Source organism: Ciconia boyciana, chromosome 17, assembly GCF_034638445.1.
Source record: "Ciconia boyciana chromosome 17, ASM3463844v1, whole genome shotgun sequence".
Classification (NCBI taxonomy): domain Eukaryota; kingdom Metazoa; phylum Chordata; class Aves; order Ciconiiformes; family Ciconiidae; genus Ciconia; species Ciconia boyciana.
The window spans coordinates 8,705,243-8,732,502 of record NC_132950.1 but is presented as its reverse complement, the minus strand read 5'-3'; the positions used below and the strand labels follow the sequence as shown (position 1 = coordinate 8,732,502).

The 27,260-nt window shown below is 47.8% G+C and overlaps 2 protein-coding genes across 2 annotated transcripts in view; both read right to left on the bottom strand.

Moving 5' to 3' along the window:
• ULK2 (unc-51 like autophagy activating kinase 2) overlaps positions 1 to 11,960 on the bottom strand; it is a 41,287-nt gene extending 29,327 nt beyond the window's left edge. Inside the window, exons 1-3 of the mRNA XM_072882502.1 lie at positions 11,231 to 11,960; positions 9,837 to 9,929; positions 8,536 to 8,577 (exon numbers count right to left, since the gene is read on the bottom strand). Coding sequence (XP_072738603.1) covers positions 8,536 to 8,577; positions 9,837 to 9,929; positions 11,231 to 11,323 — 228 coding nt within the window. The 5' untranslated portion in view covers positions 11,324 to 11,960. The remainder of the gene's footprint in view (positions 1 to 8,535; positions 8,578 to 9,836; positions 9,930 to 11,230) is intronic.
• Positions 11,961 to 17,940: 5,980 nt separating this feature from the next.
• Positions 17,941 to 26,376, bottom strand: NLE1 (notchless homolog 1). Its single transcript, XM_072882458.1, has 13 exons — positions 26,334 to 26,376; positions 25,922 to 26,065; positions 25,619 to 25,836; positions 25,439 to 25,518; positions 25,057 to 25,133; positions 23,575 to 23,672; positions 21,875 to 22,067; positions 21,270 to 21,405; positions 20,839 to 20,885; positions 20,499 to 20,701; positions 19,383 to 19,542; positions 19,222 to 19,292; positions 17,941 to 18,729 (listed from the first exon to the last, which is right to left on the bottom strand). Exons 1-13 carry the CDS (start codon positions 26,340 to 26,342, stop codon positions 18,717 to 18,719), a joined length of 1,449 nt encoding a protein of 482 aa, XP_072738559.1. The 5' UTR covers positions 26,343 to 26,376; the 3' UTR covers positions 17,941 to 18,716.
• Positions 26,377 to 27,260: the final 884 nt, after the last annotated feature.

The following is a 27,260-nucleotide window of genomic DNA, read 5'->3' as shown; positions in this document are numbered from 1 at the left end:
TTTTTACAAATATTTATTTTGTGTGAGGGAAGAAAGAGCCTACCTGCCTATGCCAATAATCAACATTATTTTCCACAAAGTCTTCCGCATAAAATAGTTTTGTTGTGCCTACAAAGTTGAAGACACTCAGAGATCTTTTATAAAGTAAAAGCATTTTTTCCCTCTGAGCTGATCGAGTAAAACTGAAAGAACACAAAGAGAACTAGAAGGAAACATAATGCAAGTATACAATAAACAGGATGATGTTTTTAGTTACATAGTATGTTACCCTCCCTTTCACTTTAAAAATAAACTTAAACAAAGGTTGACAGTTTGTGAGAAAATCTGTTTTTAAGACAGTTGAAGGAAAAGAGCAAGATGGCATAGCAAACAAGGCCAGGCATATGCCCCAGTTGGAAGTGGAACTGTAGACAGTCTGACTGTATTCTGCTAACTAGTGTCAAAAAAAGTCAAAAGGGACATTGCATGGCAAAACAAAAGCTGTGAACTTAGCCACCTTTCTCAATGCTTGTATTAAAACTTCAGCACATGTTCAATTTGACCATACTGGCAAGAACTACCTCAAGAGTGCCATTTTCAAGGGCTCGCTAACAGGTCAGGCTAGGAAGCTTTAAAAAGAAAAATAAAGTAAAAATGGGCCCATGGGCCCAGGCTAGGGAAACCAATTACCCTAATATCAAACACAGCACAGAGCACATGAATGGTACAACCCATTAAAGCCAATTTCTACCAATCGGTCACGGATACAGATATCCACTACAGATAACTGTTGTAAATACAGTTCAAGATGAACCGGATGTTTTAAGGTTAATTCAAGACTGTATCAGGCTGCTTCACTTTCTGGAAGCATTTAGTTTAGCCACCCTCGTCCGTGTTACAGAAATGCACTCAAGGTTCTTTCCAGCTCAGAACATCAAGCACATTACAGATTTGTTTACATTTGGAAATTCGCTTCAAAGAAAGCAAGTTTCTAGGAACATTAGTCAAATCTGTTGGGAATGAAAGGCAAACTCCAACCAATACAGAATATTAAAGCAGCAGTAGATCGCATTTCAGGAAGTCCCAATTGTTCAATGTTTCTGTAACAGCTGTGGCCAACATGAACCATAATTTGCAATCTTATAAATGCCTCAAAACCTAAGTGCATACATTAAAGCAAAAAAAGATAAGTAATTACTTGCTCTGTAAATTGCTGAAAATACATGATGATAAATGTTGTTTCTTTCTACATTGTTCCTTTGCAAAAATGTCTTCCAAGACAGAAATTCACTTTCTTTCAGGAGCCCCAAGGATGCCAAACGGCAACTCTGAGATCCCAATTTATCAAACTGAAAATTCTGCCAACTGAGGATCACTTCACTTAAGGGACGACTGTGATGTGTAAAAGAACAACACAGCTAAGAAGCATGGAAACCATCCGTTCTCCAGTGACAAGAAAGAAGCTCAGCTAGTGGATTTCCACCCGAACATAGCAATCCCATGAATCAGAAATAGATGTTCCACAGCGTCAGTGCCTCCACTACACAACACACTCTGTACAAAAACAGCAGCTTATGGCAGTATGTAATGCTCAGCTCATGACAGACATTTATTCATCACAGAACTAAGAGAATGTGTTTTCTGGACTCCCTTGGAAACAAAGTCCTTTTCAAATGAAACTGCTCCCTTCAGAAACACGGAGCTGATGATTTGTCCTGTTGTACTAGCCCTCACCTGTTTAAAGAAAGTCATTCCTACAGACTACACTAGATTTCCCTCAAATAGCATTACTCATCTTTTTTGACTGATATTCTTGATTAATAATCAAAAAAGTCACTGGGTTAAAGTCATAGTAAGAAGTAGAGTGTGTTTTCTTATGGTAGCTTGGATAATCCTTTTTTATTAAATCAGCAGGGCAGATCAGAGGTTTCACAAAGAGTTTTTCCCAGACTGGTCAAAAGTTGTATCTAATTCGTATTGCAGAAGTAGTATTTTGCACAGTACTGGTACCAAGCTCCCCAGCTGCATCTTGTCCCAACTTTAACTCATAACCAAACACTTTTCAATATCCCACCAATGCAAGCTTTAGTTCAAAACAGCAGAAGTTGTTCATCCCTTCACAGTTGCTCACATTTTGCATTACAGTTCTTGGCCAGCCTGACTGGGAATGTGATCTCCATTTTGGGAATACATTCAGAAAACACAAGTCAATTCTGTAGACACATTTTTCCCTTCTAAATTATTTTGATGAAAAATAAAGCCATCTCTATGATCATTCTCTAGACTTGTGATTTCTGTTGACTTGCTAAGCAGAGCAAAGTGCTCAAAAAGGAAAAGATTAGTAAACCAGCATGTTTCAGATCTAACATTCAGGAATAAAGCTGACCTAGCAAGCTATTTTAAACTGCTTCTTGAAACAGAAAACAAAGCTTTCAAAAATTTACACTGACATACAGATCATAAAATTACTGCAGCTGGAGTTGTTCTGGCCTACACTTCCACCTAGAAAAATAGTCAAGCAAAACAAATGTATGTTGTGTTGCAACAATTACAGAACAGTTTTGCTCACCATGCCTTGCTTTGTTGCTTAAAGTTTTCTTGACAAAAACCTACTTTTGCTCCTTCTTATTCTGAATCTAGGTTTTACTTGCAAGTTGAAGTAAAAGATAGCAAAGGTTAAAAGGAAACCATTTTACAATTCTGAAAGCTAACAGATAAACCTACTGGAAAGAGATTAAGATGCAACGTATTTGCCAAAACTTGCTGTGCTTTAATCCCAGACTTCCAACAGTTGTCTCAGGTGAAGTTCCAACTCAAATCACAGGCTCAGTGCGGTAGTTCCATTTAAAAGACATTAATTGAAAAAGAAGTCAAAACATCCATGGTTACTTATGACAGCTGTTGCTAGAACTCTAGAGTATTGGCAGAAACATACCCTAGATTTCTTTTTGGTTAGGAAGTCCTCCTTTAGAACAAGCTGAAAGTCTGCAAGGAGCTCTTAGGGAGCTGCCAAAGCAGAAACTGTGGCAAAGAAATAGTTACTATGTTTTTGCTCCAAGTTTATAGATTCCGTTTAGCTGCAGTTTCTGATTGGACTCCCAGGAGCATGAGAGTTAACCTGACAGTTTGTGCACTGCTATTATCTGATAATTTTCTGGTATGTTAATTTGTGCTATATTTGCTTTAATTTTTTGGCCAGGAATACACTCCTTATCTTTTCTGAGCATTAAACACATTTGGCAAACATTCTAATGATTTAGTGAAACAGGACTGGTCCAGATCTTTTTAAGGCTGTTTCTTACTGCGTTTACAGATACTCATTTTGCTTTGCGAGTGCACCACAGCAGCAGCTTCTAACATGTTCCTATCATGTTTAAAGGACTGAACGTTTTGTTAGTTCTGACTAAATGTTAAGTCTCAGCCTAAATGTCAGTTGACATGTGCCTGTACAATTCAAATAGCATGCATGCTGCCAATTATTCACATAAAAGAGCAATCAGCCATGGAGAATGTACCACAATAGCCGTATCACTCATTTTCTATTATGCGAAATGCTGTACTTAACTAATATATATGGGAGGCAGTGAAAGAGACTGGCCTGCTGCACAACACAAAGGAAAGGCAAAACTGTTCAGAGTACGACAAACATTTAACACGCTCGCATACTTGAAGATATTCTGAAACAGTTTTGAAATACAAATTACAGCATCTAGGCACAGCAGGTAAGCTAAGGACTATGTAGTAACTCCAACTCTTTGGTTCTGTGGGCCAAAACAAATTCTAACTGGTTGTCCCTAACCTTCAACGCCTACACTGGCGTCATTCCTTGCAGTCCAATATTGTCGTAACCAACCTTCCAGTTAGCATCAGCTGCCAGGTAGTATTTCAAAACCTTTACAATTTCTACAGGGCAAGATTTTTCTTTTTATCTGGAAACTCGTCTGGACAGCATGTTTTCATATGACTATTTCCACACACAATGAGGATGGATACTGACAAACACAAAGGCTTTAATCAAGGAGCTGAGGGGAAAAATAAAGATATTGAGACATCCCTATTCAAAAGACAACAGTTCAGAAACAGCTATGATAAGAGTATGGAGGCAATCAAAGCTGTGAGACACCAAGATCAAGAGCACACACTGGAATGCTTGAAGCAACTGCCTCAAGAAACATATGCAATACTACCAGACCAACTGGAGTCCTTGGGTAAACCAAACAGCAATATTTAATTCCCACTGGTAAAACAACAGGTATAGATAAACATGGTTCCTCCATAAGCATCCCTAGTAAGAACTCACAAGCCCTTGTTTCTAAGTAAAGTCTGAGGTGTAGGTACCAGAAGGACCACTGGCTTTGTTCCCACTAGCTTTCACTGCTTTGAAGGACAGCAGAAGCAGCTGCAGTTATTTTGTCTGCTATGTACGAACAAGCTAAGACAAGAAACAATTTCTGTTCAGATACTGTTTCTCCAATAACACAGTAGAAATTAGTTCTCCCTAAACTACTGTTCAAATAGCAAACTTCAGACTCCATACAGTGAAGACATTAATTCATTCTTCTAAAATGCTATCTCCAAGATACATTACAGGCTTTCATTCTGACGGCTGACATTCTAAAGAGGTTTTGAATTAAATTATTTGCTAAAACAGGCACTGTCTGGCACTGTGTAAGAGATTAGTTCTACTCAGCACACACTCGGGATCATGAACTGCACAAAACTGTAAATTCATGTCCTAAATATAGCACATTCCAAATAACTTACTGATACCTTCATACTTCAGTATAATACTTTATCCAAGGACCTCAATGTACTTTATGCTGGTGATTTAGAGGTTATTTTAGACTCCTTTTGCTTTTGAGAAACAGTGGGCTCTATTTCCCCAATTAATGGGATCCAAGACTGATCTTCTTTTGCAGGACGAATGACATCCCATAGCAGCATCATGGGAAAAGAGCTGCTTTCTTATACCATTTTAGAGATTCAGGAAGTTTTTATTCTTGCATGAAAGACTACCAAACTCTTGCCCAAGAAGATATGTAAAAAAAGTCTCAACAGGTTACACCTTGCTATCCTTCTATTATATTGTGGGTTTTTTTAAGCATTTCACTTCATGAAAAAATTAATTTCCCATTTAGAAGTGAGCTGCATATGTTTATTTTTCAGAGGTCTACTACTGCAAAACATTTGCCTCTTACAGATGGAGAGTTCATATTTAAGCATCTCCACAAATGCCTTCAGTCTTAGAACCACTGGTCTCCACACCCTGATGTGTGCAGATCCTCGGCATTCTGAGATGGCACAAACAACAACAGTATGCTCTGCTTACATAAAATGCTTAACTGCAGATCAAACCTGCCAGTGTTGTGTGAAACCACTTTACGGAAATCAAGGGCAATTATCGTGATGGCACCAGAACAAAAGATTTTTATGCCGACCGATGCACATACAACATTAACGGCACACCAATTCATTTGGGTGTGTCTCCAGATGAATGGGCATTTCTAGTAATTTGACTCAGTGGACCCTATACATACTAAGTAACATATCAAAATGGTGTTCATAGGAGCTGAAGCAACAGCAATGTAGAAGGTTTTAAAACATTTGTATACTATCAGCAGAATGGCTCGCAAGTTCTCCTTGGATCTAATTAAAACCTTAATGGTGTATGTATCTTTATTACACCGACTTGCACGACTGGTCACAGATCATGCAACAGGAACACAACCGTAAATGAACAGAGATGAAAGAGAAGGGATCCAACTACCTCCTGTGAAAACAATTCCAAATGAAGCCTTTCGCAATATGTAAAATAATAAATACTCTTTCATTCTCAAACTTAAAAGATATATTCCAAATTGCTATGCAGGAATACAGCTTTAATCTCAAAGCACTGCCATTAAGTACAAATAATTTCATTTAATATTATGAGATGTAAAAATATCTATTTTTCATTGCAATTAATTTACACTTTTTTCACTTAGTTTTGCCACTTACATTGCACACCATCTTTTCTATCTGAAAACTCGGTACAACAATCAGTTCTTGGATTATTCAGCTAAATGGTCTCCCAAACAGTGCATCTGAAACATGAGCATTTTCTTATTTCAAACTGTCTAAGGTTAAGAAAAAACTTCAGACCAACAGAGCTATAAAAATAAAACAGACTCCCAGTCACACTGAGAACTTCCTACTGTGACACAGACTCCACTGGCTCCAGCACTGAGGAAAAAAAAGTAGCTTCTGTAACTTAAAAATTGTTTGAAATCCTAAAGTCTTATCTGCTGTACTATATCACTATGTTTACAATACTATGGCAAACAAAAAAAGGCAGTACATGCTAGAACATGAAATGCTGAAGAAAATTAGTAGGTGTAACAGCCTACTAGACATGTGAATGCCTTGCATAGTGTTCATTCTTGCTGGGTTATAAATTAATGTAATCATACAAGTTAATGATGTATAATATTTCACAAACATAGCCCTGTGCAGAAAGGGAAAAGCTTATTTGTGCAAGTGTCACATTCTTTAGACCATATTTTGCAAAGCAATTTCTCCTATAGAAGTAGCATCATACTGCCAAGCTTTATGTTTGCCATGAATGTATTTGAAATATATCCAAGGTATGAGTCACGGGTTTTCCCTTCTCTTCACTTTAACTGTTCATATTATTTAAATGCAATAGGCAGTGACAAGCCTGATCATACAGGACTGATCATTTAAGAAGTCCCGTCACTCTAAGGGCACCCTTTCCTGTGGCAGAACAGAAAGGCATAAAAGTTATGTTTTTAAATAACCTTTAGGTAAAGAAACCATAAACAAGTATATGGCTCTGTCCTCTCTTCCCTTGTGGATGTTCTGTGCATAAATCAAACGAAGCAAGAGCCTCTCCAAGGCTTAGAAGATACACAATGTTAAATCATCAAAATATGTATCTAGTCAACTGCCCTCAGGTTGAGCTGCAAAGCTTAGTAAGTAATCTTCACATATAAACAACTGTAAATGATAAATCTGAAATTCAGATGCTTACTCACACACCAACACCCTCAGTCAACAATTCCAGTTTCTTTTAAGATGTCTGGATATACTAAATTTAGGATGCTGAGACATTATTTCCAGCACTTAGCAATACTCAGGAAAGCCTGGTCTCTTCAAGAAGCACAAGAGACTATACTTTCCCTCTCAGAGCAGCTAGTATTGTTCAAAATGCAGAGTTCCGAAGTCAAGACCCAGGAGGGAAAAGAGTCTATACATCCAAATAGGACGTTTTGATGCATAGTCTGTTCATGTAGTAACACCACCGCTTTGTACCAAAAGTCAAAAGCAGTTACATGTAGCACTACACGCAATAAAACCTGAGCCTGCCTAGCGTATATCCTGTGAACACAGATTTCTATAGCTACACAGATACACATCTACATGTAAGCTGAAAACCTTTTAGGATGCAAATGTGTAAAGACAGAATACGTTGAAGAACATCAAAATGTCTATTTTGCATTGTTTGAACTATGCAATGCCCCAAGGGTGGTTCTTAATAATTTTTTATAAATGGCACTCTGTATTTAAGATTAGAATTGAGCCCAGGAGATAAATGTACAGTTCTTACTCAAACAGAACAAATGGCTGCATAACCTGCATCACATCATATTTAGCTTTACTCAATGCTTGCAGGCCTCAGGATACAAAAAATGTACTTCCTACTAAGTAGAATACACTACTCTAGATAGGCTAGAAAACTAACTCCTTCACCTCACCAGGCAGAATCCTGGAAATAAAAAGAGGAGGACAATCTGAAGCAATTTAATACTTATTTCTCCTACTTGAAAAGATCCAAATGTCTGCTTGGCTTTTATACTTTGTCCTACCCTTTTGAACACAGGCAACAGCAATATATACATGTGTGATCATGGACTTCTCCTTCCTTCAGTTCTTCCTCACCGTGACACAGGGCTATGCAACGCATTTCTTTGTTAGAGAGATCTCAAAGATGCTGCTCCTTTTCTACAACAGAGTATATTAAGTTATGTTGACTTCTTAACGTCACTTTTTTCAGATCAACTCCTACTAGTACGTTTTCCTTCAGGTGTATTCAGCCGCTATCCACAAACACCCACTTTGCAATTAAATGATAGGGCCAAGGAAACAAGGCTAATTCAGGAGAATAGTTAATGCCACCGACAGAGCTCCCAGCCCAGCCAGCTGATGCTTTTTCTCTGGAGACAGGACCAGACTACACAAACAGCCTCTGCAGAGGTTCTCGGGCTGCCACTTGTCCCTGCTGCCTGGAAGTAAACCATATTACTCACGGCTTTCTATCCCAACCGTGCATCCTGCTTATTAAGAAGAGCCAATACAAAATAAGTGCATAGTGTGTTGAAGATGAGAGAACTCCCCTGCCACTGCTAGGGAAGGAACTGGATCTTTTTCTAAATACCAAATTGATTATAGCAACAAAATATATGGTCATTCAAAATTTTCTACTCAGTACACATATATATATATTATATTTTCATAAATAAATGTTAATGCAGAAAAAGGCATCAAAATATGTTTTACCTGGACATCATAGAGAGCTACAATGTTCTCATGCTGAAGTTCCTGTAAAACAAAATATTTGTATTATGGAAATAGCCTGTTAGTGTTTTTATTTTAAATTTAACACGCCAGGTGATAATCAAAGAGAACCAAATTTTACAAAGAAAGGTAGTATCTTTTCCAGACCACTTGATGGAATTTGGAGGAAATCCCAGCTATTAGACAATATTTACAGGAATAGGAAATTAGGCAATATCTTCAGAGGTCATAAAAACATTTGGTTGCAGAATTTATTTTCTATGTCTTGTTACAGAAAGTACTACAGCACAAGATCCTTTAATGAGTGTTGAAAACTGACTAAATTTAATTTTATAGTCTCACACAATTTCTTGCTTAGCAGCGTAACCAACTACACTATTTTCAAGTCAACTTTACCATCTTACAATAAAATGGAAATCAAACCACGTAACACCAAATAAAACTCACATGACAGCTCATGCAATTATTTTTAACTACTCGAAAAAGCATCTGTCTTTGCTAAGTACTTGTAGCACACTAATATACCCAACACTACAGTTTCTGGTATATAATAAACATACTAGAACAAAATATGTATATATTAGTATATAAAATAGTGATGCATCTCAAGAAGCCTGGAAACATGGAAAGAAAGCAGCACTAATTACTACTGCAAAGCTATGTAAAATGAGATGTGGTGAAGTTCAGAGAGCGGAGAATGCTAAGAGACCATCCAAGGAGACACTTCCGTAAAATAGCATTGAAAAACTAAATGATGCTCCATTTTATTTCCTTCATTAGAGCAACAATACACATTTTAAGTCAATTAACACAACTCAGAAGTAGGAAGACTGCTTCAGGAATCAAATTCAGCATGCCGATTTTAGCTTTCAAGGCATCTTTGAGCAAAGAAGATAAAAGATCAGACTGATGTTTTACCCTCAGCTACGACTTTTGTTGTATGCACTGCTTAGGAGAGGTGCCACATTAGCCATCCTGAAGGACAAAGTTTTCTACATGTGCAATAAGCAAAGCACAGAGACTAGTTCTACAACAATTTTCCACTTTTAACTACAAAGGCATGCCCATAACCTGTTCCGAGACCACTACCAGAACTAAAAAAAGTATCTTTTTCTTTTTTTTCTTGGTCTTTTTAGTTCTGAATTTCTTCTGGAACTAACAAAGACACAAAAGGCAGAATAGCAATTACTGTGATACTACCCATGACCCGGAATGAACTAGGTCAAAAGTCTCTTTTCCTTTTCAAGTAAAGCAGCTTTTAAAATCACTGCAAATTAACATACCTTTAAGATTTTTATTTCTTTTCCAAGTAGGATTTGTGACTTTGACAAGTTCTTTTTGTTAATGCTCTTTATGGCTACTTCCCAATCAGTTTTCTGGAAACAAACAAACAAACAAACAAGTATTGTCAGTTATATATTTTTTTTAAACTTTATCCTCTAACAAATAGCTAGTAAAGCACTGGAGAAAAAGTTGCGAGATCACCCCTACTCTACCCACCAGCAATTACTACATCACATGACACCATCAAGAACTATTTCATTCCACAATAGCTCAGACAGCTATTAACATCCAGCTGCAGCTACACTGCATTTTCATGGATTCAAAAGCTTTAAAAAAAAAAAAAAAGTAATCACATCCCATTTATTTCTTGGTAGTGGTGCTACGTATCTGCTTTTTAGTCCTCTCACAATGATCAAGTTACTTTTACTCTCCCTTAAGGACTTCCCTTTTTCAGCCTTCTTATGCTCTACAGCTGAAAATTGCACAAGAAAACATCTGGTTTTTGTAAGTAAACTTATATATTCTCTATTTATGTATTATCTAAAAATAAATTGCCTGTTTATTTGTAAGGTTGAAGCAACTCCATTAGCCTTTAAAGTTTCTGTTTTCCTTTCTCCCTTTTTTTAACCCCCAAATCACTGCACTGCATGTCTCCAAGTTGTGAGTACTACCCTAATGCTCCAAAAGGATAAATCTGAAGAGTTGTTTTCTGGAAAGCAGAGCACTTTAGGCACCAACACCAGAATAAACTCTCACAGCATCAAGAAACCATAACGTAACTACGAATATCCGTGGTGATTAGCAAGCCACGCCAGGAAACCAGACACCTCTGAATTTCAGAAATCTTCAGCCAATCCCAAAGGAGACAATTTTCCATTAGATCCCTTGTTATCCAGCGAGATAAACATGACCCTCCTGACAAACAAAGGGCTCAGCCTCCCATACAGCTGCAACTCTCCACTCGCCGTTATGTTAGGGAGCTACCAAACAGCAGAGGGGAGAGGTGGGAACGCAGATAGGTTGTTGGTTTTTTACAGGAGGGGAAAAAAAATTTATGGAGGCCGGCAGCCGGCTGCTCGGCTCTGGGGCCGCCGCGGGCTGCAGCAGCGGCAGGCCGGCCGCCGGGGCTGCCCCGGGCGCAGGCCCAGCCCCGGGCCCCGCCGCCCCCGCCCCGGTACCTCAGCCCACCCCGCACCTTTCTTTCTTTCTTTTTTTCTCCCCAAACACCCAAATCACGACAAAACTCCCCAGAGGACCCTCTCCCCTGCGCCCCAGCTGTCACCCACCGGGAGGGGCTCCTGACGGCTGCAGCCCCGCGGAGCGACCCCGGCCCCGGGCAGGGGTTGTGTAACCAGCCCCGCTCCGGCTGCGGCCGAAGCCCATCGCTGTTTACCTTGCGGTGGCGACCTTTGAAGACCACAGCAAAGGCTCCGTGTCCTATCAGGTCCTTCTTGCTGTACTCAAAGTCCCCCACCACCTCCATCATCCCTCAGGGGGGCATGAAGCCCCGGGAGGGAGGGAGGGAAAACAAAGAGGCTCTTCCTCCAGCCGAGGCAGCTACAGCCGCCTCACGGCAGCCGGCGGCGGGGTGGGAACCTGCCCCTCTCCTGGCTGCCCCCGGCGGCGGGGGCAACTCCTCTCATACCGCGGGGGCAGCCGCAGACCCCCGGGCCGGCGGGGCTGCTGCAGGGCGTCTCCGAGGCGAGGGGCTCCGTCTGGCATGGGGAGGGGAAGGGGGGGGGGGGGGGAAAGGATCTCAGGGGCCGGGTGTGAGGGGACAGCGCGGCATCGGCGCTGGCACTAAGGGCCTTCTCAGCGTGGAAGGGGGCTCCGCGCCCTGCCGCTGCCCGCCCCCATGGCCCCGCCACAGCGGGGGCTGCCGGCGCCGCGGCCCCCCTCAGGGACAGAGCCCCAGAGCATCCAGCAGGGCGGGGGGAGGCGCGGCCCGCGGCTCCAGGGGTGGCTGTCGCTGTCGACGCCGCACCCCCCGCGAGAGAGAAGGAAGGAGTGAGGATGCAGACGGGGGTCTTTCAGGCCGCCACCGCCTCCTGGAGCTCCCGCTGCTCCGCCAGCGCCGCACCGGCGATCCACACCCCGCTAGCCCCGGCTCCGATTGCCCGGACCTCCGCGCCACCCCACGCATTTTATAGTCCGCATCGCGCAGGTCCCAACGCTAGGCTGCTTCCGCCGGCGGCCAAAGAGTGCCTCACCCCGTTTAACCCGGCGGGAGCGCGAGGCGCGGTCCCTCCGCCGCCATCTCCTCAGGAGCGCGCCCTGCCCCCGGCCCCGCCGCCATCTCCTCGGGGCCCCGCCGCCGCGGGCACCCCTCCGCCGCCCCTCAGCCCCCTCCGGCCCCGCACACCCCCACCCCGCCATGGCTCCTGGGGTCGGTCCTTGTCGTCGCCTCAGGAAGGACGGTAACCCCGGCCCTGGGGACCACCCCCGATCCTCACCCCAGCACCGGGGCAGAAAGGCCAAAGTCGAGTTCAGCTATCACTTTTACCACTTGCTGTGTTTCATTTCAGCCGTTTTCTTGGCCACCTCAGGCCCACCTGCCCGTGAGGACAAAGCTGAGGGGCCACCAGAAGAGGAGGGAGGGCAGAGGTGCCCGCAAGCCAGCTGCCCGCAGCACAGAGCGAGGCAGGGCAGCAGCCAGAGGTGGGAATGCAGGTACTCCATCATCCCACCCTGCCTCACTGCCAGGGCAGCGATGCCGCTTACCCAGCACCTCCAGGGTCCTGCACTCTCAGCGCTGCCTCTGCTCCATTAGTAAGCAAGACTCTACGTCACACCTCATACAAAGAACTTAAATGAATGGAGAAGCAATGGAGGAACGAGCATGCAAAATGCTGTAAGCCAAAGACACTTCAAGTTGTTCACTCTCTATAAGGAGAACAATCTCTTTAATTTACTGCCTCTGTCCCCTAGCACTTTTAGATCAGCCTGGGGCTGTTTACAACAACACATACAAACATTTAACAACAAAAAAATACCATCCACCACACAGCAGTCACATGGAGCCTTTGACCTTCACCTCCAGCTCTACAAAATTACACTCGTTTCCTTTGCTTTCAATTCCTCACTGCTCTCTTCCCCTTGCTCTCTGTCCGCATTCTCCATCACACCACCTCCGCATCCTGGCGCCGTTTCAGGCCTCCCCAATACCCCCACTTGCCCCAGACCCCCTCAGCACTCTGACACCACAGAAGCAGGGATTAACCCTCCACTGAAGTTACAGACAGCACAAGGAGCGCATCGGGATCACGCAGGGCAGAGCTCCGACCCCACATAGCTGTGCTGCGCCTTCTCTCACGTGATATAGGGTCTGCTTTCAGCACTGCTAGATCAAAATAGAGACTGAGCAGAGCGTTACACTGTTGGTCCTCTCCTTATTCTTCACGTAACCTCCCTTCGCTTTCTGGCACTCAAAACCAAGCACTACTGGAGCTGTGTGCCATGTCAAAACCTCCACTGCCTGTCTTCTCCAAAGACAACGCACTTAGATTAAAAAAATATTCAGCAAGAGATTCCTAAGGGAATATTGACAGCTTTATGAAGGACTTTTTAAGCTCTAGACATTATATGGAGACATCAGAAGAATCCCAAGACATCTGTTTTGTGCCAAAGAGAACCAAAGGGCTTTAAAACCCCTCAAGACTGAATCCCCCCTTTATTTTCTGAAGTTCTGAGCTCCCATCCAAAATCTGTTCATGGCACTAATCTAACACACCAAACAGGGAAGCAAAGCTGACCAAGTAATTTCAGCATCTTAGAACACCCCCATGGAAGGAATAAATGAGATGTAAAAATATTCCAAGTTAATCATAAATTAAGGTGTTGGTAGTAACACAGACACTTTCTAGTACGCATTCACAGTGCCCCTTTAAAACCAGGAAAAAGCCTACAAGTCTCAAGGTGTTAAATATTCTGATTCAGAAAATAATTTCCCTAAGAATCGGCTGTTTATTGCCATCCACCGATTCTCACATTCAGTATTAATCCTCTCAGCATCAGTATGTATCCTCACCCCAAAGTCAATGTCACAAGCTGCATTTTAGGGAAGCTAAAAAAAATAAAAAATAATCCAGAAAGATGCATTTTGAACAGAGAAAGCCACTTTAGGAATTTCTAAGCCACCCATTCTGCATTAGACTTCAAAAATGAGACACAATTCGCTTCAGCAGCAGCACGTCTGATGTCCTTTTGTCCCCGTAATGGGGCTGGAGCCCTCGAGCAGGTTTGTTTCAGCACAGCAAGGACAAAACAGCCAGGAGTGGAGAGGAGGTTTGATCAGAATAATTAAACACACTGCCATCGCACTGGGATTTGAACAAGATCTGAAGGACCAAGGCCTGAAAAACCACTGAACGAAGGGCTGCGGGATTTGCATGCAGGTCACTCACTTGAGCTGGGTCCTTGTTTAGTCTCTGGGAGAGCTTCTAGGTGTCAATAGTTCCAGCACCGGTGGACTACAATAAACCTATTTACAAACAGCACCTTCACTTGCTTTCGCTGCTGAAAGAGGTCAGAGATGAAGTGGATGGTATTTGTCTGCCTTTCCCAAAGGGAGCCTCATTACTAGAGATGTTGGGAGGGCAATGCACAATAACCCCGTGGGGCTTGTGCTGCTCCTCTTGCCCAAGGAATACACAGAGATATTCACCACGTAGCGCTGGCAGGCGGCAGCAGTCCTGCAGCACTTGGAGGGATGCACTGCTCTGCTCCGACAAGCCACGTGGCAGGACAATAAAATACTCGGCGCGCTTAAAAAACATAGCTGGGCAGTGGGCACCAGTACCATGTCTAACCAACCACAGTGATCCTTCAAAAGCACCAAGTACTGTGTGCTGAGTTTATCTATTTTTAACATCATACTGTGCAAGAACTGCAGCCCACTGAGAGAGTCCACCAGCGACCTGCAGCTCGGCAAGGACCACCAATTTACAGGGTCAGAGTGAAGAAAACACAGAATAACAGCACTGGAGATGGATTTGTCGCTCTTTCCCAGCTGTGCTACGTTGGTTCAGTCAAATTAGTCCCTCAGATGTAAGCCAGGACTCATGATCACAAGAGCAACAGATCTGGGAAGGAATTAGCACCTTCCAGGTTGCTTGTCACAAGAGAGTATACAAGAGAGTACACGAGAGAAGTATACTTTCATCAGGAAGCAGCTCCCCAGAATACAGACATCACTGTTCCGAGTTTCCATAACACCTTTCATCCACAAAAGCACTAATGGTCTATACAGTAAGCCCTTTTCTGCCATACCACCAAAACGCAGCCCTTTCTGAGGAAGAAACATCACCTGAATGGTGCCTGGGTTGGCCCAAAGAAAAGCAGGGAGAAGACTGCTTTTCCTAATGACCAAGCAGAACAATGAATGAAGATTATTTTCTTCCTGTTGATTGAAAGATTTTCCTTGTATCTCCCTCCCCAGGCTATAAACATTGAACATAGAATTTAAATTACTGATCTGGGAAAATAATCAAGAGATCAGCTGAGTTGAGCAGAACATGAACGCATGGCTCCAAGCACCCAGGGAGCAGATGTATGCCGCTTGCCCAGCCCTCCTGCATGGATAAGCAGAACACACAGCCCTCAGAACAGTTTTCATGAGGATACGATACTAAGGCCTCACTTATCTCAATCAACCCCCAAAGGCAAGAGTCTGGCACTGTCCAGCTCATCCCAGCACTATCCCAGACAACCCACTTCACCCTAGGTGCTCTCACCGTTTTCTTCTCTCCTTCCTTCCCTCCCTCCAGCATACCCAGGAATTTATGAGACAGGTAAACCCTTCTCGGAGGACTGGCATGCTTCCCAGTCCTTATCGTCACTGTCTTCCCATTGGGGATTTGTAACAAAATTAATGGTGGCAGCAGCTGAGCTATCACAGCTTTTAAAGGAGAAAGTGTCAGAGGGCTCTGCGGGACAAACAGCTTCCAGATGTGCTTAAAATTATTCTTATACTACCAGTGAAAAATAATGCCCTTATGGTAGGCATACCTGTGTGGTACGCTTAACGAGTAACTCGGGTGAAACTGGATTGAAAGAGCAGCAGATACCAAGATTTCCATCACACGGCACTGGAAAAGTTCATGTGTTTCAGTAGGTTTCTTGTTAAGTTTAGCGATGCAGATCCCAGAAAAGCAATCAGCAAGCTCCAGCCTACCTTCTAGATTTGTCCTTTAACAAAAAGTAATGTCTTCCCCATTAATAACACCATCGACCCAAATCTGCAACTGCAATTCTAAAAATTAGCTAATTAAAGCTCACACCACCATCACCAGGAGAGAGAGGGAGGTCGCACGCTCACTTCGCCTCCTGCCAGAAAGGAACCAGCCCTGAAGTGAAGGGCAGCAGCTCTTCTCCAGCGCATGAGAGCAGGCAGGAGACTGCAGAGCAAGGCCTAGGAAATGCTGCATTCAAATAAAACTGGGAGTGTTATGGGATTGCTTAGGAATACAGCTGGAACAGGGCCAGCACTCAGTATGCATGAAGGCTGGTACTGTATGAATGATAAAAATAGTAGCAGCTGCTTAGATAGGAAAATATGATTTGGTATCCGTACAAACCCATCACGTAGTGTGGTTCAAAATCTACCCGCTATCAGGTCACAGAAAGATTAAGGCTGAGATAGCTTCTTTTGGTGTAAACCTAGTTGCAAGGCCCTCTCTTTCTTCCAGAGGTCTCACTTTGCTTTGGAAAAGCTTTCTGCTCCAGCATTAGGAAGGTGGGTTTTAAGGAAGGGATGTCAGGGGCTAGCCTAGGTTAGGAGCATGGCCAGAAGGCACGGCAATTGCTTTGGTTTGGAAATCAGTGGAGAAGGAAGTGGTCTTTGGGTACACGTACCCACACACACGGCCCAGCCAGTCCCTGCAGGCAGGATCACTTCCCCCAGCTCTGATACATCCCCACTTCTAACACAAAACGCACTGTGGATTAACAGGGTGCAGAGACTCTGTGCAGCACTTTGGGAGCTGAAGCAGAGAACGATGATTCTTCCCTTGGAAAGAGCCACATACTACCAGGAGCTGCAGAAGCTGCCGCTTTCAGCAAGCCAAACCTGGGGACACAGACAGAGCTGAACTCCCAAGTGGATTGTTTCCTTTAGCACAGGCAGCCCAAAAAACTTGCAAAACAGGCAGGCTTCTTGGCTGTTACCAGAGATCCGTCAGCTGCACATGTGCTCCTCTCCTTCCCAAGGGCACAGCAGTCTGGAGAGGCAGAATTATCAGCTACAGTTTTAAATCACCCTGTCCCACAACATTTACCTTAGTGAATTACGAAAGATTTTGTTTATGCAGATGGACACAACATGGCCTTCACCATCAGCAAGAACCAGCTGGAGGAAGCACGTTAATGAAAGAGCAGGTACAGGATACTGAGCTCTTCCCAAAAGAACCTATGAAGATAGAGCTTGCTGACTTGGCTGGCAGAAAAAGATACTAACAACAACAGGAACCGCAATTTGTTCTCAGTCACATTAAAGATTTAACCCTTTGTTCTAGTCTTTTGCTCACCTGAACACCTGCAGACAAGCAAATGGCCATCACTGCACCATCCCCTCTTAATTCTCCAAAACAATCCTGCCAGCAGGAATAAAGTCTTAAAGTGCATCTTCTGCAGCTGGGAAGCATCTGAGACCCAAACTCCTGTTCTGAATTGTAGTAATCACTGAGTGGCAACTGCAGTATGAGGGCTATGGAAAATGTTTTGGCCTTCACACTAAATCTGACAATATAATCTCTATTCCTTATTAATCACATCTTGATTTTCACTGTTTTGTAAGCATCCTGAAAATAAACACTAAATCCAAGTCTATTCGCCTCATGATTGTTGGAAGCCTGAACTGACTTATAAAAAGGCTCACAAGCAAGCTTACAAATATGTCACTGACAGTGTGAATCCCTCTCCCTCACTGGGCAAGTAAATGCACTTGAGAAATTCCAGAAGCAGCCAACTCTGTGCAGTGGAAGTTGTGCCATGTACTGCGACAGTCCCAGCTCTGCTGTCAGCGCGTATCCAGGGCGAGGGACAACCACCACCCAAAACACCTGCTCCATTCTTCCCCTTCCCCACCCCCTCCTTCCTTCCCCCCGAGCCAGCAGCGGATGGGAAACGGGCACTCTCTGCCCCGTCCAGAGGCACAAGTGCCTCATTTCCCCATTTCCAAGAGCCATCGGGACCTGAAAACTCAGCACAGCTCTAGCAGTCGTTTGAAGTCTATGCCTGTTGCACCCTAAACAGCTGAGTGAATGAGTTATCTGCTGTGGATGCGGAGGATCACTAACAGATAATGCACAGCACAGCCCACAGGGAAATGGGCTGAGTGGAAAGGCAAAACCTTACTGGAATAGCGAGAAGCCCCAAGGCCTTATTCTCAGCAGATCTTTGTCCCAGGCATGCAGCCGAGCACAATTCTGCAATGTAATGATGTGCTGGATTTTCCCTTTCCTCTCTCCCTTTCTGAAGGTCACACAAGGACAACCCTTTCTGTTCCCACTAAAAGCCTCTTCTCTGCAGGATTCTTCACACAGCAAGAAAGGGCATGAGCTGTCCCCACCTTTCACTTGTCCCCTTCAAGGGGGCAGGCTACTATAAGGCTGAAATTTCAATAAAAAGCCAGTTGAGATGGAGGCAGATGAGATATCCCTCCTGTAATGTTCAGAGGAAATCATCCCGCAAAGCACAGCTCTTAATAAGAACTGGAATTAAAATTTCCTTAAATAAATATAAGGAAAGAGTCCATGAGGGAAAGCAGCCAACAGGAACAGGGAGTCGCGCTCGGGTCGTCCATCACCTCGCAGACCTCCCAGGCAGATTGCGCCGAGGGTGGGCCAGCTTAGGACAGAACTGGTGGCTTCGTGTCGCTGCTCCTATCGACGCCATCTGCAAACAAAAAGAGCTGCTGTGTCCCTGTGGTCCAGCACCAGCACTGTCACACAGCCCAGCAGGTACCATACAGAGCAGCACAGTGGGGGCCTTGGGACCAGGTTCCTTCATCAGCCACGGTCAAATGGCAACCAGCTCACAGGAATTTGTCTGTCTGCATAACTGGGAGACGGAGGAAGGTGAGAAAGTACCAGTCGGTCAGACCCTTCCAACTGTTCCTTCCCCTTTCCAGGAGCCAAAACATCCGAGTCAAATTTCACCACTGACTGCTCAGTTGGAGGGACTCTGCTTTCTAGTTATCTCCCAGGGGACAGCAGCAGTTCCTGCCCTGAGGGAGGTCAGGTCTCTGGGCTGGAATTTGGCCCAGCGCTGTGCTCTCTGCAAGGAGAGATCAGCCCCTAACTGCGTAGGTCTCTAAGGAGACTGCAGCTCTGAAGGACACATGGAGTGGCTGTGACAACCTTTATGGACAGACAACAGGTTACTTACATCCGCAAACACTTATCCTTCCCTCCACTCGCTACCCTCTGTCCATCCGGGCTCCAATCCGTTGCATACACCTAGTAGTAGGGAAAGACCCAGTTATTTCTGCTGGAAGGAGGAGCTGTTCCTGCCTCTCCTCAACACCTCAGCTAGACCAGATACCTCACCTCGTCCGCATGGCCAGGAAGATCGATGGCCAGTTTCTTCATCTTGGCATCCCAGACCTTCAGAGTGCTGTCACTGCTCCCGCTCACCAGCAAGCGGCTGTCGGCTGACCAGGCGATCTGATACACAGCCGAGACGTGCCCTCTCAGCGATGTCAGGTACCTGGTGTGGAGGAGGCACGAAGAAGCTGTTAGAGGAACAGGCAGCTGGGTTTGTTCCAAACCTGCCCTTCCCAGCCTTCATGCTTCTCCTCCACCTGTGAGCAAGCAAGCACAGTCACGGGATGCCCAGCACACCCCAAGCCAGCACACACAAGGCAGTCAATTGCTATACAGAGTCCATAGGTGGTTCAGTCTGTTTAAAAACCCTCCCAGATGGGCTCAGAGCCTTCTAGAGGACAGCTCTTCATCTCAACTCCTCTGCCAAGAAACCCTTTTCCAGCAGGCAACATTACAGCCTTATGTACAGATGTGTCCTTCCTCTCTCTGGCTGAGCAGCCTGGATTTAGAAGGACCGTTAAAATTACTGACATGAAACCCAAGCTCATCAGTATAAAGGCTGATTTATAGGGAAGGACTGCTGCCTGAGAGAGCTCACCAATACTCTAGCTGAAGGTTAAAAGCTGGACTACAGGAGCATCCAAGCACCAACAGCACCACTTGTAACTACAAGAATTTGCATTGTCCAGAACAAGCTGTTCTCTGGCACAGGAACCGTTTAAACTGGGTCAGCCTACAGTGTGCAACGCACACGTTTTCAGGAGATCAACCGAGTGGAACATCCCATCCCACTGCAGCTGCGCCTGCCCCAGAGAACCGACCCTGCAGCAGGCAGCACGTGCCATGGGTGCCAGGCAGTGCTGTGGCGGGGTGACAGCGGGGTTGCACGTACCTGGCCAAGCACAGACCCCCTAACACAAGAAGAGCTGGACAAGGGACTTCCCAAGGGCAGAGAGAGACAGAGGCAGCAGAATTACTTTGCGTGAGTTCAGGCTACAGAGATGCTGAACACACCAGGGAGCTGCTGGCAATGACATTGGGGCCCATCTCCGCGTAACCTGTGCATTACAGACAGACCCCACACGAGCACCGCCTTTGTAACAGAACAAACCAACTCACTTTCCTGTCCTACCATCCCATAGCTTTATGGACTTGTCAAAGGAAGCACTAGCTATTAGCCGGGTGTCTGGCGAGAAGAGGACTTGGTTAATCAATGCCTGGTGGCCCGTCATTCTCTCCAGCGGCTTCTTGTCTTCTGCTGGTCTCCAAAGAAACAGCGTGAAATCATCTGACCCTGAGACGAGCCTTTCTGGTTCCTGGCCCTGAAAAAGGGATTAAAGAGCCCAAGTCTTGTACAAGCCAGAAGCACACGAGTGTTGGGGTCGCAGTCAACTACGCACGTTTACTGCTTCCACCAGTAATAGTGTTAGAAATGACAGTAGGGACAAAAGGGACTTACCCTGACTTGGTCATACCTCTGCTGTGCTTTGTCCTTCAGTTCTGCCACTGAAAGAGGGAAAGGGAGAGGGGAAGAGAGATTTGTAATCCTTAGGTGAAAGGAAACTTTATAACTTTCTGATGCCAATTCCAATCCTGGCTCCGTGGGCCAAGCAGATGCATTTGTGACTGCTCACCCACTTTCTCTTTGCCAAGGGCAATATTGGGAGCAAAAGCCCTTAAAACCAGAGTGGCCTTCCCATCTTCCAGACTGCTCGACCCTGTGCATGGGCAAGGAAGATCATGGCTGCCAGCATGACCGACACTGGCACAGGACCTGCTCCCAGCCTTCAAGACTGCTTTTGCTCATGGCAGCATTAAGAGGAGACATCAGGTCTCCTCGCTATCCTCCCCATTGCCTCCCCCAGCCTACAACGCGGGCGCTGCACTTACAGGAGCCGCTTACATCCTGCGGGTTGATGGTGGCTTCAGCAGGTTCGAAGGCACCGGTGCGGAGAACGTAGTCGGTGCTGAGGGCCATGGTATTCACCCAGTGCGCATGGCCCTGCAACGTGCGGCAGAGGACCCCCTGGCAGCAAAACCACCAGCTTAGAGAGGGATGGGCAGGACAGAGCCAGACTGCGCAGGACCCCACAGAGCCATTGGGCTGCAAGGACCAACCCTAAACTTTCCAAACCCTCTTGCCCAAGCTGCAGGCAGGACTGTAGCCTGGCTTAGCAGGGAAGAAACAGCACTGTTGAGCTTCAGGAACCAGTTTCCCCACAGAGCCTTGCAAGGAACCCACCAGCACAGGTTGCTCCAGGGACATTTCCAGCTTTTAGCCCCATCTTATGCTTTTAGGGTTGAAAACATTGCACAACAGCTACCCCTTCCAATAGGTGTCAAGCAACAGGCTCTGACAGGTCAAGAGGATACAGCACCCACTCTGCAACTCCATTTTCCAGGGCACAAGCTGTGCCAGGAAGAGCAGAAAAAGCTACAATGCAGTGTACCCAGCCCCCTTCACCAGCAGCCCCAGGGCTGCCCGCCTCACTTACATCCTGGCTCCTCCAGACTTTGATGGTCCTGTCCTGGGAGGAGGAGTAGAGCAAGCCATCGCCCCCCCACTTCACACACGTCACTGACTGCGTGTGGCTCGTGAGGATTTTGTCACACCTGCCCATCAGTGTGTCCCAGATGCGGATGCTGCCATCCTTGGAGGCGCTTGCCAGGTAGCGGCACTCTGGGTTTCTGGGCAAAAAGAAGATCAAATCCATTTGCACAGCGCACACAGCTCCTCCACCAAGCTCTCCCCCTATCAGCCCCAGAGGATTCAAGGGTCCAGAAGTCAATAAAAGACAAGTTTCTCTTTTGGCTTAAGATCAGAGAGAGGCTGGGCAGGGACAGAGTGCTGATCTACAGAGAACAAGATCCCACAAGGCACGGGAGAGGCAGACAGATGCTTCCCTCCAAACTGACTCCTGGGCTGCACACTGGAGGCATCAATCCAGGGTAAACGTGGCACCTGAGCCCCTTGGCAATGACCTTGTTTTCACAGGAGGCAGCTTTAACCCCCTGGCTAACGAGAGGACCACAAACTGGCATCTTCCCCGGGCACCGGCTGGGGAGAGCCCTGGGCAGGGGGATCAGTCTGCCTTACGCAGGCTGCGCAGACCAGCAGCAATGGGAACGCCTTGAATGCTCCCCTGCCTATGCCATGCTTCGCCTCCGGCAGGAAATGTGCCAGCCTGCAGACACAGAGTGCTGCTGTGCTGGCAGGACCGTAAGCAGCGACGTCCATCCATGTGGCTCAGGGGGGCAAATTTAACACATCTGGAAGCAGGTGGCCACAGCCCAGCAAGGACAAGGGAGCCACAGCCCTCTGTCCCTTGCACAACATCTTTATCACTCAACACAGTTTTAACGTCAAAGAAAGTGGTCCCTGGCACCAGCAGCAGTGAGGACGAACACAGCCCCTCCTGTCGCACAGGAACTGAGCGGGGAGCGCAGCTGGCTGGAGACAGAGAAGTGGAGCCCTGGCAGGGTCGTCTCCCTCCTCTCCATTTCCTCATCCTCCTTTATAATCAGTTTTTGCTAATCCAGTTAATTGCTTGCAAATAGCTGGAGTTTCCTACTAGCAAATTCAATCTGCAGGGCTCTGCTCTGAAGGGGCCCCGTTTCCTTCTTTTTATTTATTTATTTCTATCATATCTTGGATTATTGGCCACAATTGTCCCTCTCCACCCATCTTTCCCAGACAGAGCTTTACCTGATCAAAGGGATAAGGGGACTGCACAGTTAATCAGCCCCCACGATAAATAAACCAGACGACAGAGGCAACCAGGATGCAGGAGAGCAGAAAAGGAGTGCTCTGCAGAGCCTGAGGTCGGGCACCACACGGGCCGGCTTTCCTGCTCCCAGCTCGGCATGCTGGGGAGGAGCACATCAAATGTTTGTCCAGCACCATGAAAACATTAAGTGTTTTTCATAGGCAAGTATTTCTTTTACACAGGGGAAAACAGAGGCACAGCCTGACAGTGACTTCCCCAGTACCCTTATGGGGACTACGAGCAGCAGCTGGGACTCCTGGCTCTGAGCTAGATGTGTTTTTCCCGGCCCACCCTGTGGGCCGTTCTCCTGCACGCACCCCCTCTGTGCACTGTAACAGGAGAAAGGCAAACAGGAGGGGTGCCCGTCAGGTCAGGCTGCTCTTTTCCATATGAGTAAAGGGGAAGGGCTGGCCTGGCCCTTCACTTACATGTGGAGCGGTTCCCAGCACAGACACGTGATCCATTTGGAGTGGCCGGCGAGCACCCGGCCGATCTGATTGCCGGTGGCTGGGTCCCAGAGAAAAATCTGTCCGAGAGAGGAAGCAAGAAGGTCGCATCAGGCCACGCGCATCATGTGAATCCCAGGGACATTCGGGCTCCATTTAGAAAGGATAGGTGTCCTTGGGGTCACATTTACATTGGCAGAGGCAGGGAGCAGAAAGGGAGGGGGCAGGAGGGCTGGATGCCGTTCCAGATCCCTGCAGCAATCAGCTGACATCTCAAAGAATGAGACCTGATCGCCCTCCTCTCTGCCTAAAACGCTGCTGCTACGAAAATATCTGCCTCAACTCAAAACCGATCCAGGTCCCCAAAAAGCCAGCCTGAGCCTTTGACACCCTGTGCCAGAGAGTTAGTGAATGTTTGCAGAGCGTGATGAAAGCCAGAGCGCGCTAAATGCTACTTATTATCAGGTTCTGTGGGTGAGACACATGCTGGTTTTCTCTTGTTTTTTCTCTCTCTAAATAAATGTTCATCCAAAGAGCCAAGGCATTAGTCATCTCCTACTTAAGAACCTGGGACAAACAGGGAAACAGAGGACAAGCAGCTCCCTGGGTTAGATTAAAGCCAGAACAGCACCAAATCAGGGCAGAGTCACCCTGGCCCGGCCAGTTTCCTTGGGGCTTGTATCACAGCGGCCTGACAAAGTGGCCACTCAGAAACCAAGCGCAGGACAGCAGCGCTAAGCAGCTCTGTGGCCGCTCTTGTTGCTCCCAGACCGTTCGAAGGTCAGAGCAAGTGACTGCCCCTCTGCAGCTCAGTAAGTTGCTGACTCGCTTTTAATCGCCCACGAGTGCTCCCGCTTCCCCAGGCATTTCTGCACGCACCTCAAGCGCACACGTTTTGCCCCACAGCTGGGACAGGGCCCCCTTCGCATTCCTGTAAGAGGGAATTTAGCTGTGTCTGAGCGGGAGCACTGCAAAACAGGCTGCTGCTGCACGTCTGGGTCATGCAAACAGCAGCCCTGGCTTAGCCAGGCGATATCCTTTCTCGCTCCAGACACCTTCCTCGTGATGGAGCTGTCTGCCCAGGACCACGTCCAAAGCCTGGACTCTTTCCTGTGCGGAGGGAAAAGCGTCTGCCACAAGACAGCAGGGCTCAGCGGCAAGAGGTCTACAAAGGCAACAAAGCCAGAGCACTGCCTGGCAGAGTTCAGAGACGCTACTCACAACTACTGCAACACATCCGCATGCAAAGCTCCTCCGGGGAACGGGAATCCTGCTCAGAACAACTGCATACACCCTTCACACCCCAGAAAAAACAAGTCTTTGCCTCTAATCCTCCACAGCCCCTCTACCAGGTTTCAGTTCAGAACAGGGCTGCAGAGGGTCTCCACGCCCCCACAGACCCCCTGCAGCACGGCTGTGGGTGCACCTGGCCCCGCGCCGAGGGAGGGGGGAGCCAACGCGTACCTGGCTGTTCTTGCAGCCCGAGGCCAGCTTCTTGCCGTCGGGCGACCAGGCGATGCTGAGCACCCAGTGCCGGTGACCTGGCAGAGAGAGCACGAGTGGGTGTGAGTGGAGAGCTGTGACTGTCTGTCCCTGGTGTCCCAGCATGCAGCCGCTCCGAGGCAGGACTGGAGGTGGAGGGGGGAACCCTCTGTGTTCCTCCTGGCCAGACCTTCTTCCTCCACTTCCTTAGTCAAAGAGAGCTACTCCTGCCCTGAGTCATGGCCCCAGACTATATGGCTCAGGCAGCACCCAGGCTCCGCTCTGCTTGTCCCCCCCAAGCAGGCAGGGTGTCCCTGAGGGAGGGGGGTCAGGAGCTGCCCTCCTGGCACACTCCCGCACCCACCTTTGGCAGTGAATTGCGGCGTCTCCGTGCTGAGGTCCCAGAAGCGGACGGTGGTATCCCCAGAGCCGCTCGCCAGGTACCTGGGAGAGGAGGACGAGCCCGAATCAGCGCGGTGCCTTCGGAGGGGACAGCAACCACTGCCGAGCCCCAAGCCCCTCACCCGCAGCCAGACCCTCGTACTTTCCCGTGGGGCTGAAGGCGACGGAGATGACAGCCTCGGTGTGCCCCTCCAGGGAGCTGGTGCAGCGGGTCACTGCCCGCACCCTGAACACCGCCTGCGGCTGGTAGATGATGTCCAGGACTTTCTCTGTCTCCACCGTCTGCCCCGCCAGGGTCTTCTCCAGCGACACCACGATCTCGGCATCGTGGACGAAGAAGGCCAGAGGCACCGGCTCATCCTGGGGGAGAAAGGGCAGGAGAGGTAGTGAGGGGCGGCCCCGGGTTGGGCTCGGGGGGGTGCTGGGGAAGCCTGGGGGGTCTCACCTTCTGCAGGAGGGCGTTGCAGACCAGCTGCAGCTTGTCCGGGGTGATGGTGACCGGGACGTCGAAGGGGGAACCCAGGGACTCCCCCGCCTCGTCCCGGAACTGGATCAGGAGCCGCTGCGCGTCCTCGTCCGGCGACATGCTCTGCGGGACAGTGGGCTCAGGGGCGGGGGTACCACCGGGGAGGGGGAACAGCCCCACAGCACCTCAGCCCGGGCAACGGTACCCGCGTGGGGGAGAAGGAGTCGCTACGGGGCAACCCGGCGTGGACCCCGTGGGGGGGAGAAACAACCTACAGGGACCGGGACCCCACGCGGGGGGGGCAGAAGGATCCCCCCAGGGGAACCCCCGCCCCTCCAGCAGCCCCGCTCCCCCTCCATCCGCGCTCCCGCCCGGCCCCAGCCCCGCTCACCGCGGCCATGTGCCCGCGCGGCCCACGTAGGCCGGAAGCGGCGCCTCCGCGGCCGGAGGCGCTGGGCGCCGCGCTGCTGCCCCCTAGCGGCCGGCGGTGGGGCAGCGCTGCGCCCGCGGGCCGCGGGTTCGAGGCCGCGGTGGGCGCGTTCCGCCCCGGGGGAGCGGCGGGCGCCGGCCCCGGGGGGCGAGGGGAGCCGGGGCCGCTCCGGGGCGTTTTCCGTGGTGACCACACAGGCGCCTTTCTAAGATAAAAAGCAGCAAAACCAGTAAAAATTATCCCAAATATCCCATTCCAATACAAAACTGAAGCCAAGGCCGCAGCCTGCCCAGTTGCAGCATGTGTAAACCCTTCGGGGTAAAGGAGAGAAGGGCTGGGGCTGCAATGAAACGTGGTTTATTCACCATATAAACACTGGCTCGTTGGGCTGGACAGGAGGCAGGGAGGGAGATCCTGCACTGGGAGAGACTCAAATCTGCCACGCAAACCCATAACATGCCAAGAAATTCAACGTCACCCATCCTGTCCAGCACAAACCAGTAACAACCATAGCAAGCATCAGATATCCATAACCCTGGAGATCAACGCTCCATTAAAATCTAAGCACCGCTTAGGGAGAGAAGATGACAAACTGGCAGGTGGGCCCAAATCAACAACCAAGCCTTGCTTTACCCATTGGCCACCGTTCAAGCAAGGCAGCTTTGAGAAGTTGCCCTGGGCAGGCGCTTGGCACACCACCTTCCTCTTGAAGGGCAGGGAGAGGCCCCGCAAATACAGTGGAGCTCTGGCAGCGATTTCTCCCTTCTTTTTTTGCCGGATGTTTTTCTTATCAGTCTCCAGGAGCTGCAGCACGCCAGGTGTTTGCTACTGAGCCGACTCAAGATAAGCCAAGCCTCTGTCTGCCCACATCCACCTCAGGCAGCGCAG